Source organism: Brassica rapa, chromosome A09 (assembly GCF_000309985.2).
Source record: "Brassica rapa cultivar Chiifu-401-42 chromosome A09, CAAS_Brap_v3.01, whole genome shotgun sequence".
Classification (NCBI taxonomy): domain Eukaryota; kingdom Viridiplantae; phylum Streptophyta; class Magnoliopsida; order Brassicales; family Brassicaceae; genus Brassica; species Brassica rapa.
This window is the reverse complement of record NC_024803.2, coordinates 7,468,325-7,483,980: the sequence shown is the minus strand read 5'-3', so window position 1 is coordinate 7,483,980 and position 15,656 is coordinate 7,468,325. Positions and strand designations below refer to the sequence as shown.

At 25.8% G+C, this 15,656-nt stretch overlaps 1 protein-coding gene across 2 annotated transcripts; it reads right to left on the bottom strand.

The window, feature by feature from the left end:
- Nucleotides 1–1,367: 1,367 nt before the first annotated feature.
- Nucleotides 1,368–14,727, bottom strand: LOC103838051 (transcription factor bHLH125). Of its 2 annotated transcripts, XM_033279510.1 has the most exons (5): nt 12,062–14,727; nt 11,155–11,168; nt 8,829–9,702; nt 4,239–4,637; nt 1,368–3,066 (listed from the first exon to the last, which is right to left on the bottom strand). In XM_033279510.1, the coding sequence occupies exons 3-5, from the start codon at nt 9,141–9,143 to the stop codon at nt 3,007–3,009; spliced, it is 774 nt and encodes a 257-aa protein (XP_033135401.1). In that variant the 5' UTR covers nt 9,144–9,702; nt 11,155–11,168; nt 12,062–14,727; the 3' UTR covers nt 1,368–3,006. The 2 variants fall into 2 exon arrangements, with proteins under 2 accessions (XP_033135401.1, XP_009112713.1); XM_009114465.3 differs by lacking the exons at nt 11,155–11,168; nt 12,062–14,727 and having other exon boundaries at nt 8,829–9,889.
- Between the last annotated feature and the right edge of the window lie 929 nt (nt 14,728–15,656).

Sequence of the window (15,656 nt, the reverse complement as noted above, 5' to 3'; positions counted from 1 at the left end):
AAAAATAAATAAAAATATTAAAAAATTAAAAAAAAATAAAATAAAATAGAAAAAAAAATGTTTTCGAATTATACTTTTTCAAATTCGAACTTTTTTATAAATAAAATTCAAATTTTTTATTTTTTTTTTTAATTTCTTTTTGAAAAACGAAAATTATGTTTGAAACTATTTTTTAAAAAATTCTATATATTTTTAAGTATTTATATATTTATTAGAATCATAAATTTCACATTCCAAAAAACCGTACCCCACCCCTCAACTCTAAACCCTAAGTCTAGATTAGTTAACCTTAAGGGTATAATTGTATTTTACCCTTCATTAAAAGTGAAGGTAAAAGTGGTTAGTGTAAACATGAAAAGTGGTACTATGAATGTGGTATTTGTGGCAATTTCTCAATATTGTATCTACTTCCCATAATTAAACCTTTTTAATTTTAGTTTCCTTTTTATTTAAATTCTTTCCAAATAACATATATAATAAAACATTTATTAAAGGGAACAATTATCAAATTTAAAAACGAAAATATAAATCATACCTAATATTATTTCATAAGAAAGACAGATCACAAAAATTTTAACATTAAAAATAAGACTTCATTTATAAAAATAATCTTAAATGACATAATATATCATATAAATTTTAACGTAATAAAAGTATTTTCTTTATATCAAGCTATTTTCCCATATGAATAGATATAATTTAAATAACATAAACTAAAATACATTTGAATGAAAACTACAAAATTACATAATTTGATATTACTGAGATGTCTTATTTATGTTGCATATATTTTGGTTTAATTTTAATTTACGCTTTCCTTATTTTATATCAAACTACATAGAAAAACAAATCTATAAAATTTTAAAAGTAACTCAACATTTTTCTTATATGACATGCTTTCTCCAAAATAATTCACAAGAAATTTTTTCCACTATCTTCATTTGTTTTCCTCATAAACGTGGGAATTCTTTAACAAATATTCTCTCCTCTAATCTTGATGAGGAACAAGAGGAAAATAATAATTAAAGTTTTAAAAATTAAAAAAAAAAGAAAACAAAATATAGATAATTAAAAAAATGGCGCAAGACACTACTAAAGTATTAACTCATCGTCATCCAAGATCAATTAACTGCATCATATACCCCAAAAGAAGAAAACAAAAAAAGTTTGAACTTATCTTCTAGATTATGATTATCCTACTAACTCTATAAATACTTAAGTATTCTTCCTCCTTAGAAAATCTCATTGACAAAAGCAGAAGCAGAGGTAATAGATTTATGCTCTCTATTTTCTTTTAGAAAAAGTGAATTTCTATAGCTGACCAGTTATGACGTGCAAATAGACGTGGTACACGACGCCTATAGTTCTTAATTCTTTATTGTGTTTTAATATTCGTTTGTGTTTTACTGTGTGGTGAGCAAATGTCAGTTTTCAAACGTGGAGTTAACTTGTATTAGAAGTTTAAAACTTGGTTTCATTATGCGTGTATTTTAATACTAGTTATATTTCACTTTAAAATATGGAAACACATGTTCATCTCTTTTTTTTACCATTCATGTTTACTTTTTGTTCAATTCTTCTTTTTTATTTTTCCTCTTTATTCAATTTTTTTCAACTCAATTCAGTAAATGAAATTTTGTTCAACTTTTTTTTCATTCATTTCATTTTTTACAGAGTCACCAATTGATGCCTAAATATACTTTTAATGAACTATACATATTATATCTTACCATTATTAAAACCTGTTTTGCTAATATTTTTAGCTTTATTTTATAAATATATTTATCACCCAATATATCCATGATAAAAATACCCAAACTAAAACAAACTCCTATGTTTAAGATGCTTAAAATAGTTTCCAAATTTTATACGTCAAATGTATCATTTAATTAGAATTTATAAAATATTTTAATTATTTTGTAAAAAATAGTTTAATTTAAAGTAGTTCCAATTTTGAAGATTGTGTAGTAAGAAAGAGTGGCGTTTGATTTGTCACCCAAAAAACTATGATACAGAGTTTATTAATCTCCAAGCATGATCATAAGGTTCATGAAATCACTGGTTAATCCCTAAGTTGAGAGTATTTGCACTCTTTTTTTCTAAGTGATGGTTTTATCTCAAAGAAGTTTTCCACATTTAAGTTTTTAATATGACAATTATTTTTGGATCCAAACTTATCAAATGTTCTCCTATGCTCAAGATTAAAGGGTAATGTCGGAATAAAAGAGAGAAAAAAAATATAAAAATAAAAATAAAGAGTTGACCGGGCTTCACCAAACTTCACCAGACTCACTAAAATTAGCCAAACTTTGAGTGTATACTACTTGGAATGCAAAGAAGAGAAGTGAATTCGACCAAAAATCAGTTTACACCTTCTAGAAGACTTCCTTTAACCTTAACAAATAACAAGTAAAGAGCGATGGTTCCTTTGACCTTCACAAGTAAAGAGCGATGGTTAGCGAAGGCCGACCATTTCAAATTTGAAAATAGAGTTGTCGGAGAAAAGAAACACTCTTATCAAGATCTATTAGCCAAATCTCATCTCTACTCAGTTGTCTCTTATGTCTATCACCCTGTCTTTTTTTATTAATAGTTTATTGTAGCTTCTAGTATATTTAGTGTTACAAAAAGAGAAGCTGCTAGTATCTCTAAACATGCTCTTGTAACTGATGTCTTTAAGTTAAATTAATCATTTTCTTCGTAATTCTCTGGTTACTTCATCTCACTCATATTCTCTTATTGTCTCTACTCTCTAAAACTTTCATATTGCGGGTATAAAAAACATTACTTTTCTTTAATTTTTATTGTCAACTTTTATTTATGAAGTAATTTTTTCCAAATTAGTATTAATACATAAAATATTAAACATCAGAGAAAGCATTTTGAAAAAAAAGCCCTAACTCTAGGCACTCAACAATTTAACCGTAATACTTAAGGAACATGATCTTAATAACTAATAACACAAATACAATATACATTAAAGTTTGCCTACATATTCCTTTATGGCTACATATTCACTATTTTGTCTTTAAGCTCCGAAATATTGATCTTTATCCCACTCCCGACCTGAAAATTCGAAACCATAATATATTGGTATCAGTTTTTATATACAAGATGTATTAGTTTTGTGTTCATAGCCTAGTGAGTTTCACTAATATTATCACTATAGCATGTGTAGTTTAAATATAAATGTTGGATTTACAGATATTATAAGAGATACTCGGAAATTATATGCTATTTAAGTTGAATATTACGGAAAAATGTGTCGCAATTTTGATTTGTGGAAACCAACACCAATAAATGGTATAAAAAGACTTTTTCATGGGTTCACCCCTAGGTGAACCTTTAGAAAGTTGTCATTTTAGATCTAGTATCTTTTAATTAAGGAAACAAAATAACTTGCCAAATTATATTATGCTTTTAAAATAAAAAATAAAAGATTAAATAAATAAAAATAACAATAGTTCTAAAAAAAGATTATTCAAAAAAAATATTTGTTTTTAAGATTTAGAGTTTAGTGTTTAAGATTTATAATTTAGAATTTATCCAAATGTTTAGTATTTTTCCAAGGGTTTAGGATTTACCTAAGGGTTTAGGGTTTACCCAAGGGTTTAGGGTTTTCCCAAGGGTTTAGGGTTTTTCCAAGGGTTTAGGGTTTAGGATTAGAGTTTAGGGTTTAGTGTTTTGTTGACAACATGTTTAGTGTTTTTCCAAGGGTTTAGGGTTTACCCAAGGGTTTAAGGTTTAGGATTTGAGTTTAGGGTTTAGTATTAGAGTTTAGGGTTTAGTATTAGAGTTTAGGGTTTAGTGTTTTGTTGACAACAATTTTTTTTTTTTGAATTCGTTTTTATATATTATTTTTATTTATTTTTAAATTTTATTTTGAAAAGATAATATAATTTACCAAGTTATTTGATTTCTTTAATTAAAAGATATTAGATTTAAAATGACAATTTTCTATTGGTTGGTGAACCTAAAGGTTCACCTTAGGGGGTGAACCCAAAAATAACTCGTATAAAAAACAACTACTCCATACAAAAGCTAATAGTTAAGTTTAACATTTACACCAAAAAAAAGCTAATAGTTAAAAATTAAATTATTCAATACTGGTTTTATTTACAGCATATGGTTTTAACTAAAACTAAAAATGATAGTTTCTGAAACAAATAAAATTATGTATAGAAATAAAAATGATGTTAAAAACTATACTATATGATAACTTTTAGTTACAATTTTACCTGAGAAACAATGGTGTGTACGAATCTCTGTTGCAGCCTAGTTGAGAGGCAACTAACAACACTAAGCCTTTCTTCTTGAGCCAAGATTTGAAGAGCAATCGAGAGACAAGACTTGTTTCTTTCAAGGCAACAACTTATGATGATCTCCATACCCACAAAACAAGGCATGACCATAACCGTAATGTGTTTGTCCCCTACACATGAGCATCTCGATGACGATGTTGACAATGATGATGATAAACTACTAGTGCATTCCTCTGCAGTTGGATGAGCGGTAAGTGTACTCGGTAAGGACTTTTTTAACCGATCTTTCTTTTCATTGAGTTTTTTAATCTTGTTTTGTAAGTCTTTGATATAGTTAACTGCTTGAGAAACGTGATCTGCTGTCGAACGCTTGCCCTGCATAGTAAACGATATGGTCACTTGTACAATAAATTGTAATTATCTGATTTAAGAGTGTAGTTAAATTAGATAGTTTTGAGAAGAAAAACAAGATTAATCAGTTGGAGAGGATGTTTAATCAACGCCGGATCCCAAATTGCCAATTGAATTTTTTTACTTAATTTGGAGAGAAACTTCATTTTTTTATCTTTAACTACCAACGAAGTTATAAAAAATATGTAAACTAGCGTAACTAGATACTAAAATTTTACTGGTGTCAAAATCGTATACTGATTTATCAATGTAGGTAAAGGATTTAAATATGTATAAATTTATAAGAGAATGAATTGTAAGTAACTATCTTGCAAAACTAAGGTTATATATAGGTTGCTCTATAGTTAATATCAATCTAATATATTAAAACAGAAGTCATGACTTTTTTTCATGTGTGATTTTTTTAGTTTGGACCATTCCTAGAAAATATCATAATTTTCATAAGTTTATTATTATATATTTTAATATTTTTATCTTTTTATTTGAAATACAAATGAATATATTTAAAATGTTCTAACAAAATCTTTTTAAAATCTTCTTAGAATCTTTTTAAATTTACTTTCAAAAATTAGTTAGTTTTAATTTAAATTATCATTAAATATAATTAGAAATAAAAATTGAATATAGTTTCGGTTTATAAACGAAAATTTAAATAAAATGAAATTAAATAATTTCAAAAATACATTTACTAATAATTTTAAAATATTTTGTTAGAAATAAAAATATTTATTTCTATTTTAATTTTTTTTAAAAAAAATTTCTAATAAAATAAAAATCATGATTTTTTGATGAGTGATATTTTTATTTGGCCCATCATTTAAATTTTCTATTAAATGTATATCACTAATGCTAATATATATAATATTTTTAACTACTTTAATCATAATATCTTTTATATCTTTTAATTTTTTTAAAAAAATTTAAAATTCTAACAAATCTCTTGAAAAAGATTATAATAAGATCTTAATTGTCATAAATTGAATATAAATATTTTCAACTAATTTTGTAATTAGTAATGAAATGTTACTAAAAGAATAAAATTATATCATATTTTATCAATTTTATAATAATATCTATCATTTTAAAATAAAAACGTTATATTGAACAAAATATGATAAAATTATTTTAAATTGATAAGTTAACATATTTTATTTTCATAAATATAAAATATTTATGCTAAAAATATAATATGTTGGTAGAACGGGTTAATATTAGTAAACTATATAATACATGTATAAAAATTTATCTTATATTAAACTTTTTAATATACAGTAATTTATTATATAAAATTAATAAACAACTAGATTTGGACCCGCACAACCGTGCGGGTATTAATTTTCATGTTTATATATATATTTTACATAATTAAAATATATTTTTTAAAGTTACTTATATATTTTAATATTTATATTTAATTATTTTTAATATAATAATTTGATAGCTTTCATGCTGTAAATTAATTGATTATTTCAAATTATCACATATATTTGGTATTTTTTATTATATATATTTTAAAATTATTTTTTATTCAACTATTATGATCTTAATCCGTAATTCAAAGCGCTAAATTTTCTTTATCAATATTTTTTTATGTTTATTCATTTAATATATATAAAAAACGTTTAAGATAAGTTAATTTTATACATGAATTATCTATTTTACTAATGTTAACCCGTTCTACCAACATATTATATTAATTTATCAGTTCAAAATAATTTTATCGTATTTAGTTAAATACAGTGTTTTATTTTAAAATGATATATATAACTATAAAATAGTAAAATTTGATATAATTTTTTTCATTTTATAAAATATAACTGAGTATATATATATATATTAATGTATAATAACATTAATCTTATTACTAATTACAAAATTAGTGAAAATATTTATATACAATTTTTGATAACTAAGATATTGTTATAATGTTTTTCAACAAATTTGTTAAGAAAATTAAATATATTTATTTATATTTTAAATTAAAAGATATCAAATTATATTATGATTTAAGTAGTTATAAGATTATATATTAGCATTAAAGAAATACATTTAGTACAAATTTTAAATGATGATCCAAATAAAAATATCACACATGAATAAATGTGAGTTTATTAACCAATCCGGGTTTTTAGGAGTCGATGTTATATTAGGAATGATATATTATTAATCTATATTATTAGTAATAAATGAATGATAACTGATTTTTATTGAGATTACATTTTTTAAAAATCACACATGAATCAAAGTTGTGACGTCTGTTTTAATATATAAGATATATTGTTGATTATGATTCTTATATATCATCAACGTTAGACCATGAGTTTTTTATGTAACAGCCTAGCTAAATAATCAGAACAGAATAAGCTCAAATTAGTTTGATAATTTCATGTTATAGTTTGTTTTACGTTAGGTTTAGAGTTCAATAATAACTGCAGGGACTGCAATTTTATGAAGAAAGGTTAATAGCTATGCTATGCTGGTAGTGGGCTGATTAATTGTCCAAGAACGTCGGAACACTCGATCCCTCACGTAAAGAATCTAAACACTAACTGATAAATCAAAATAATTGTTTTGTTTAATCTTGCTGGAAAAGGGGAATTAAATATATTGTTAGGATTAGTTTATGCAAATAAAAAATAATGTAAATAATATTCTAGGAGAAGGTCCATTTTAAAAAATCACACATGAAAGAAGTCATGACTTCTGTTTTAATATATAAGATATATTGTTGATTATGATTCTTATATATCATCAACGTTAGACCATGAGTTTTTTTATGTAACAGCCTAGCTAAATAATCAGAACAGAATAAGCTCAAATTAGTTTGATAATTTCATGTTATAGTTTGTTTTACGTTAGGTTTAGAGTTCAATAATAACTGCAGGGACTGCAATTTTATGAAGAAAGGTTAATAGCTATGCTATGCTGGTAGTGGGCTGATTAATTGTCCAAGAACGTCGGAACACTCGATCCCTCACGTAAAGAATCTAAACACTAACTGATAAATCAAAATAATTGTTTTGTTTAATCTTGCTGGAAAAGGGGAATTAAATATATTGTTAGGATTAGTTTATGCAAATAAAAAATAATGTAAATAATATTCTAGGAGAAGGTCCATTTTAAAATATCACACATGAAAGAAGTCATGACTTCTGTTTTAATATATAAGATAAAAAATTAATTAAAAAATCTAGCGATTTGAATTACGGATCATGATTATAATAAATTAAATACAAAATTGTTTTCATATATGTTGCTTTATGCATTAAAAAATTAGTTTAGTAATCAAACACAAATTCAATAGAACAAATATATAATAAGCAACATATATATGTGATGATTTTAATTTACAGCATGAAAACTATAAAATTATTATATTTGGCATAATTATACAAACATTTAAATATGTGAGTAACATTAAAATATATATAATAATTATGTAAAATAAATATATATATATACCCGCACGGTTGTGCGGGTGAAAATCTAGTAATACTATTAAAACATAAGAACTTTTGATCCATTACGCTTACAACAAATCATAATTTGGTTTGACTAAACATTTGCATAGCTAAATTTTGTAAAATCGGAGCATCATATAATATATCCACCGTTCATCTAAATATCATGAATTATAATACTTTAAATATGACAATTTAAGTCAAATTGTAATATATAATGGGTCATCCATCGGTTTAACCAGTAGCCGGATCCCAGATTTTAGGAGTTTTTTGGATTTTATAGAATTTTTTAATGATAATTTTTTTTTGAAAACCAAACCAGATTACATATAGAGTCATTGGTTTTACCGCGGATCTGTTAGGTTTCAGAACACTGAACACTTCATGTGTAATATTTAAATTTATATAATATAATATTAGTTTATACATTTAAATTATTGATATGGATGCAAAGCCATATCCGGACCCGCCGTAATATTGCAATAAAGATATGGTTTCGTGAGACTTGGTACAAGCCCGGTTCTGCGTCTATAATCAAAATCTAGTTTAAAATTAAAATAACTGCTAAATCTTTGTTTTTCTGGCACACGCAATTAAGATTTGGACTAAAAATATAAAATAAAATAGTTTTTGACAAAAGAAAATAAAAATAGGTGTTAAGACAATCAGATTAAAAAATCTTTTAAATAGCTACCTGGATATATTGAAGTGGCAAAAGAGATCTTAGACTTTTGAAAAGAGATGAAACTTCAAATCTTCTTTGCCTTTCAATGGCTCTGTGTTTCATCTTCTTGCTTTCTCGATCACCATCCCCATTGTTGGCTTCACTTGCGACATATGTATCACACAAACTTCGTTTCTTATTGCTTACACCATTTTTGTATGTGATTTGATTGCAAACATCATGGTTTTGGTATGCTATTAACGGCGGAAGAAGAAAAGAATCAGAAAACAGTAATCCATCTTCGTCGGTTAAATCAGGCATGAACATTGAAGTCACAAAGTCCATCTTTTCTTGGTGAAAGTATATAATCTAAGAATTTAGATGCTAGGTGTGCTTTTGGTTTGATTTTGTAGTAGTTTGTGACTTCCTTACTTGTTCGTCTCTTTATAGTTGGCTCAGATTTAACTTTTTCTTCTTTCCTTTAATAATTAATATGACAGATGTGATGACAGGTTAGTGATTGATCTTTTAACCTTTATTAAGATCTCCACATAAGATAAGAGTAGTTGGGATTAAATGTTGATAATATTATTAAATAAACCTTCGGGCTGTTCACTTAGTGGCTATTGAATAATCACGTCAAAAGGAAAAGGAGATGGGAACATATGTTTTAAATGTGCTTGAAAATACATCTCAGCTTCATTATACACCGCCCAATTTTCTACCCGAATTAACTTCTGATATACAACGAGCATGATCGGTAACATGAGAGTAAAATGGAGTAAAAAAAAGTTGGTGAAAAAGAGAGAAAAACAAATAGTGAAAAAATGAGAGAGAGAAAAGAACCTGGAGTAAAAAACTACTCTACCAAAATCTAGAGTAAAAATAAAAGTGTATTTTTCTCCTAGGGTCTGACTGAAAAGTAGTTTTAGCGAGAACATGTTAGCGTTAATTAATTTTCCACTCAGTTCAACTTATTTTTTACCAGTCAGGTGAAACTAACTTTTATGTCTTTTACTCTCACTAGAGATTTTTTCCGCGCTTCGCGCGGATTGTGTCTTATTAATTTATTTTACTTATAATATTATTTGTCGGTTTGTTTCTTTTACATTAATTTTTTGTTTTTCCAATGTTAGTTTTTCTTAATTTAAATTTATATGTTTATAGTTTTTCTTTTTTCTGGTTGTAGATGGAGAATTATATTTTTTATTGATAGTTTTTGAATGTGACATAAACTTTTTGAAATTTTAAAATAATGTTATATATAGTACAATTAACACATTAAAGAAGAGAAACATATTTAAGCACATTTTATACAGGTTTTATATACATAATTTTAAACATTATATATGTATATATTATAAGTTTGAAACATGTAAATGCTTTCTAAAGTTAAATACTTGTTCTGAGTTTACATAACTTATCGAAAGTTTTATCTTTTTTAAATTTAAATCACAGAAAAAAATCAAAAAGTCAGTATAGATGAGTTTTCTTGGGCTTTTAAATCAACACTGAAAATTTACATGAATCATATAACAACAGTTTTATAAACAACTCGATAAAATTTGATCGAGCCAAAGATTTTCACACAATATGTTATTTCTTCTTCAAATTGCGAAGAGCCTATAGGCACAAGAAAAAAATCATAATTTTTGTTTTCACTTATATAACATTTTTTTTCCTTTACACACGGAATTTATTACACTGCTATAAGCAATTGAGAACTCTATTCATATAAGATTCACATCTATGCATTTTGACAAAGAAGAATTTTAGCCATCTTTAGTTTCGGAATGAATCAACTTCAGTCATATACACTATATTTTCTCTATGATTCAAATAGTTTTAATTACATAATTTTATATGAGCTTCTTCACCTTTCCCGGTTATTTTCTCTTTATTTATAACTACAATATAAAGTTATAAACTATATATATATTATAAATTAATAATTTATTTACTCTTAAAGTAACGATTAAAAATAGAACATAATTCAATATAGATATATGATTCTATTAATAAATTAGCAGTTACAAATTTGAAATTTTTAGAAATATCAAAAGTTTTATATTAGTTAATTATCTTCTAAATGATATTTATTTTTAATTTTTTTTGGATGAGAATATTTTGGCTGAGGTGGATACCCTCAAAAGCCTTGAATTTAGTCCCTTTTATATAGTAGGATTACTGTTTTGTTAGAGGTATATATGTCACTTTATTACCTCACTGTTTTCGGAGTGGAAAACAAATTAGGTTGGACTTTCATTTATTTTTATCTTTATTACTCTACTTTTTTCCCTCCTATTTACTCTAATTGGGTTACTCTCATTTACTCCAAAATTCACCAGTCACACACCTAATCAATAGTACCTAGTAGGGGTGTTCAATCCGGATATCAGTTCGGTTTCGGTTCGGTTTTTTTCGGTTTTCGGTATTTCGGTTAGTAAAATATAACTACCATTCTAAATCCATATTTACTTCGGTTCGGTTCGGTTTATATACCGTCGGTTTTCGGTTTATTTGATTTTATACCAAAAAAACATAATTATTTTGTTTGAGATCATATTATATGAAATTTAGAATCATATTTTCAACACAGTCATTTATTAAAAATATATTACATGTTCAAATAAATGAACAAAAAAGTAAAAATGCTTCTACCATCAAATAAAATAATCAAATCAAATAAAAAATCAAAGCTTGAAATTTTAAAAATAAAAATATGAAACAAAACAGAAACATGAAAGAAAAGTTTTTTCACTCTTCCATATTTAGTGTTCATTAAAGTTATGCTTTTTCAATTAAAAATTTTCCATTAATTATTGTTCATCAAATTTATAATCTTCATATTAATTTAGTGAAGACTAAAATAAATCAAAAAAATCAAAAAAAGACTTAGAAAATAAGATGTCTGAATTGCGATGTATTGTTATTTAGTTATAGTTCAAGTGTTTTACAAATTAAGATTTTTTTATTACTATAAAATTATGGTAATAGTTATTAACACAAATTTAACTTATGTAACAAATAGATTTTCATGTATTGTTATAAAATAGATACATATTTATATGTTTCTACTTTTAATCGGTTTTGTTCGGTTTATTCGGTTTAATCGGTTATATACCAAACCATATCCAAATCCTACGGTTTTTATAAAATTATATCCATTCGGTTTATATGGTATACACCAAAACCAAACCATATTGTCTATTTCGGTTCGGTTCGGTATGGTTCGGTTTTACCATATTGTACAGCCCTAGTACCTAAAGTAAATATGAAAAATAGTATTTCACTTAATTAGTGATTTTTTGGTTCAATTTACTCTATAAATACTATACAGCCATATCCAATATTTCTATGTACTTTTTTTTTCGAAAAAGTACTCTTTGTATTTCGTGAGGATATACATTTTAGGGTTTTTGATGATTAAAGGTATCCATCGGGCGGATCGAAATCTAACCAATTAATCTTCTGGAGTCTGTTCACCGACATCAGACAAACCTTGTTACTCGCAATAAGAAGTAGAAACTTATGTCACTTGACCACACAAACGGACATATCTGAGATGGTAAGTTTAGAATCTGTGGTGCTTAGCACATTTTCAAGCCCACCATACTATTCTATGATGCTTGTGTGGTTATACTTTAGGTTTTTAGAAAAATTCCTTCATATCAACTATGTTAATAGATTTATATGCATAATTATATGATACCTACAAATATAATGGATATGTCTAATAGAAAAATTCTCTTGAATAACACTAAAATTTTTTTATCATAAATATAGCACATAAAAATCAAAACGACCAAAATGTTTCATCAAAAAAATAAAAAAATATACTTATACCTTTAAGATTGACTAATCTAGATTTAGGGTATAGATTCGTGGGTGGAGTTTGGGGAGGTGGTGGGTTTATGATTTAATAAATAAATAAATTAATATTTAAAGTTTAAAATAATAATTTAAAAATAATAGCAAAAAGAATTTTTGGATTTCAAAAAAGAAAAAAAACTTGAAAAAACAAAAAAGTTTGAATTAAAAAAAACATATATTTATAATTTTTTATTATGTATTTAAATAATTATTTATATTTATAAATTAAAGGTGAAAAAGTCTTTTACCTATTTAATGAAAATATTTTGGTCATTTTCTTATTTGTGTACTCTTCGTCATAAAAACCCTTTTTAAGGTTTTTCAGAGATTTACCTTATCTAATATTTATATTGAATCCCCCAACAAATATTGATGTTGAATGATAAAACATGAATTAGAAGTTAATGTTCAATAAGCTAATCACTTCGTTTTCAATATTTAACCTTTTAGAGAAAATTGTTTGTTATAAATCAAACGATGTTTTTAATTATCAATGTAAAATTCATTAACAATTTTATGTTTTATGATCAATAGTATTCTGCAATATACTATATTATTATTGGTTGAATTGTGATTAGATGAATAGTTAATGAAATTTTTGTTTAGAAAATGTAAATAGTAAATTGTTTTCTTAATTTAGGTGTTTAGTTCAAAAATGTTATATGTTAAAAACGGAAGAAATATAAAAAAAAGTATACAAACAAAATAAATAACAATATCAAATTTCAAACCATTAAAGGAAATTAAACAGTAAATTCAGATTCATAGGGAATGACTAATACGACTAAACTTGCACGAGATTTCAACAGTATCATCTGGGATAACTGTTTATAAATCTCATATAATGTTAAAGTATATTTTATAAACAATATATTTTCTATAATATAAATAAATAAAATTTTAAAATGTATTCTATGTAAAATGTATAAATTAAAGAAAAAACATATTTTGTAAGAAGTTCTCTATTTGATAATTTCAGATTATTATTTTATTGTACTTAACTCAAAAATATATTCATACATAATAAAGTAAAATGTATTAAACAAATCACTATATATTAAAAATACCGAATAAGAAATATAAACAATAATATTATAGAGTTATACAATATATAAAGTAAAATAAAAAATTATATATTTAAAATATTTGTAATAATAACAAATACATTTATAAAATAAAAAAAATATACACGGAGGTGCAGATCAAATCTAATTTATATTTAAATATTTATCATGATCAGTCAATGTAGTGAAAAGGAGATTAAGACATATTTTGTATTTGATCAATTTAACGCCCAATAATAAGGGGAGTGACGGGGTGTAATGGCGATCTTTGCAGACGAGAACGTGGACACTCGAAAAACCATTAAATGGTTTGCAATAATTGTTAGTGAAGTAAGGGTTTTGTATTTAATACGTTAAATGTCAGGATTAGGTCTGACATTTTGTTAAAGCGGTCCCTTAGTTGCATGCCCATTTCGATATTATTCAGATACAAATTTGTAGGTAATGATGAATTAATGATATATTAGGATAAGATTCGCGTTCTATGTTCTTTTCATTACAAAATTAACCAAATGTAATTGATGTTGTTATATTAGAAATTTGTTTAAAAAAATCTAAATAGATCCAATAAAAAGAAGGTTTATATATACTGGAAAACCTGATCCAAACAAATGTGCCACAAATATCACATTCATACTATCACTTTTCATGTTTACACTAACTACTTTTATCTTCACTTTTAATAAAAGGTAAAAAACATGAGAAAATTGGAAAAACAAGACACTTTAAACTTGGATTTGTCACAATGAGATTTGTATAAGATATTTTAGGAAAATAAGATTTTTATTCCTGTAAATACCAAACTACCCCTAATTTATCAATTAAGTTGAATTAAAATTATATATTGTAATTTTCGTAATTGATTTTAAATGGGTAAATATTAAAAGTTAAATAAAATTAACAAAACTTTAAAAAATAACAAAAAAGAAAAAGGGGTTGCAGATACCCTAATTTCTTTTTCTCCTTCTCTTCTCCGCCATAGAAGAAGCTTTGATATTGTTTTGTGTTCGTGAGCTGGAGGCCACTTTAAAGGATCTTGTTATGGAAAAGGTTTGTGTACATTGATTTTGAAAAGCATGCCAAGATAATATTGTACTTAGTCTCATTTCTTCGGCTTGATAACATCTAACCTTTTGTTGGCTATATATGATTTGTACTAGACTTTTCCTCTTTGCTTTCCTTAGGGTTTCAATGGTTAATACGTTGAGTTCTTCCAGTATTAACATATGGCTTTAAATTTTTTTTGCAGAATGGTAGGAGACCACTATTGCAGTTACTTCATCCAAATTCTTCACGTTATTTCAGTCGTGATGATTTGGCCTCTCTTGATCTGTATGTTCCATCACTGTGCTTAATGGTATAGGAATATAACCCCAACTATCTACTTAACTAAGCTGGATGTAAAACTTGCATGTATTTACCAATTACAATCCAATTTCAGGATAAGTCCGAGACAAAGGACTCAAATGGCAAAGAAGGAGAAAGACAAGCAAGAAGATACTGTAACTGAACAGAGCGGTCTTGAAGAAAATCTTATTGTATGGGGTATATACCATATTTGTTAGGGTATATACAGTACTTGTATGCTCTGATCTCCTCCCTTCAACATATGCTAGTTTCCAGTTGTCTCAATCTGTATTATCATGTTTTATTACAAATCAGGTGGCCGTGGAGGCTGTGATGGTATTCTTTTGCCAACTTTGAGCTAGAATCTGCGTGAGCTGTACCAAGCTATTGCCTCAGTAGCAGCAGAGCCGAAACCTGAAGAATCAGAAAAGAGTTCATAGCACATCCTGGAAGACTTTCACTCAAACCGAACAATTAGAAGGCTGGTCTTGGACAGCCCTACTTTTACTTCCATTCTTTTTGAGAAGGCCTTGTCTGGAAAATGTCGGTCATGGGCTCAAGGACACTGGTTAGC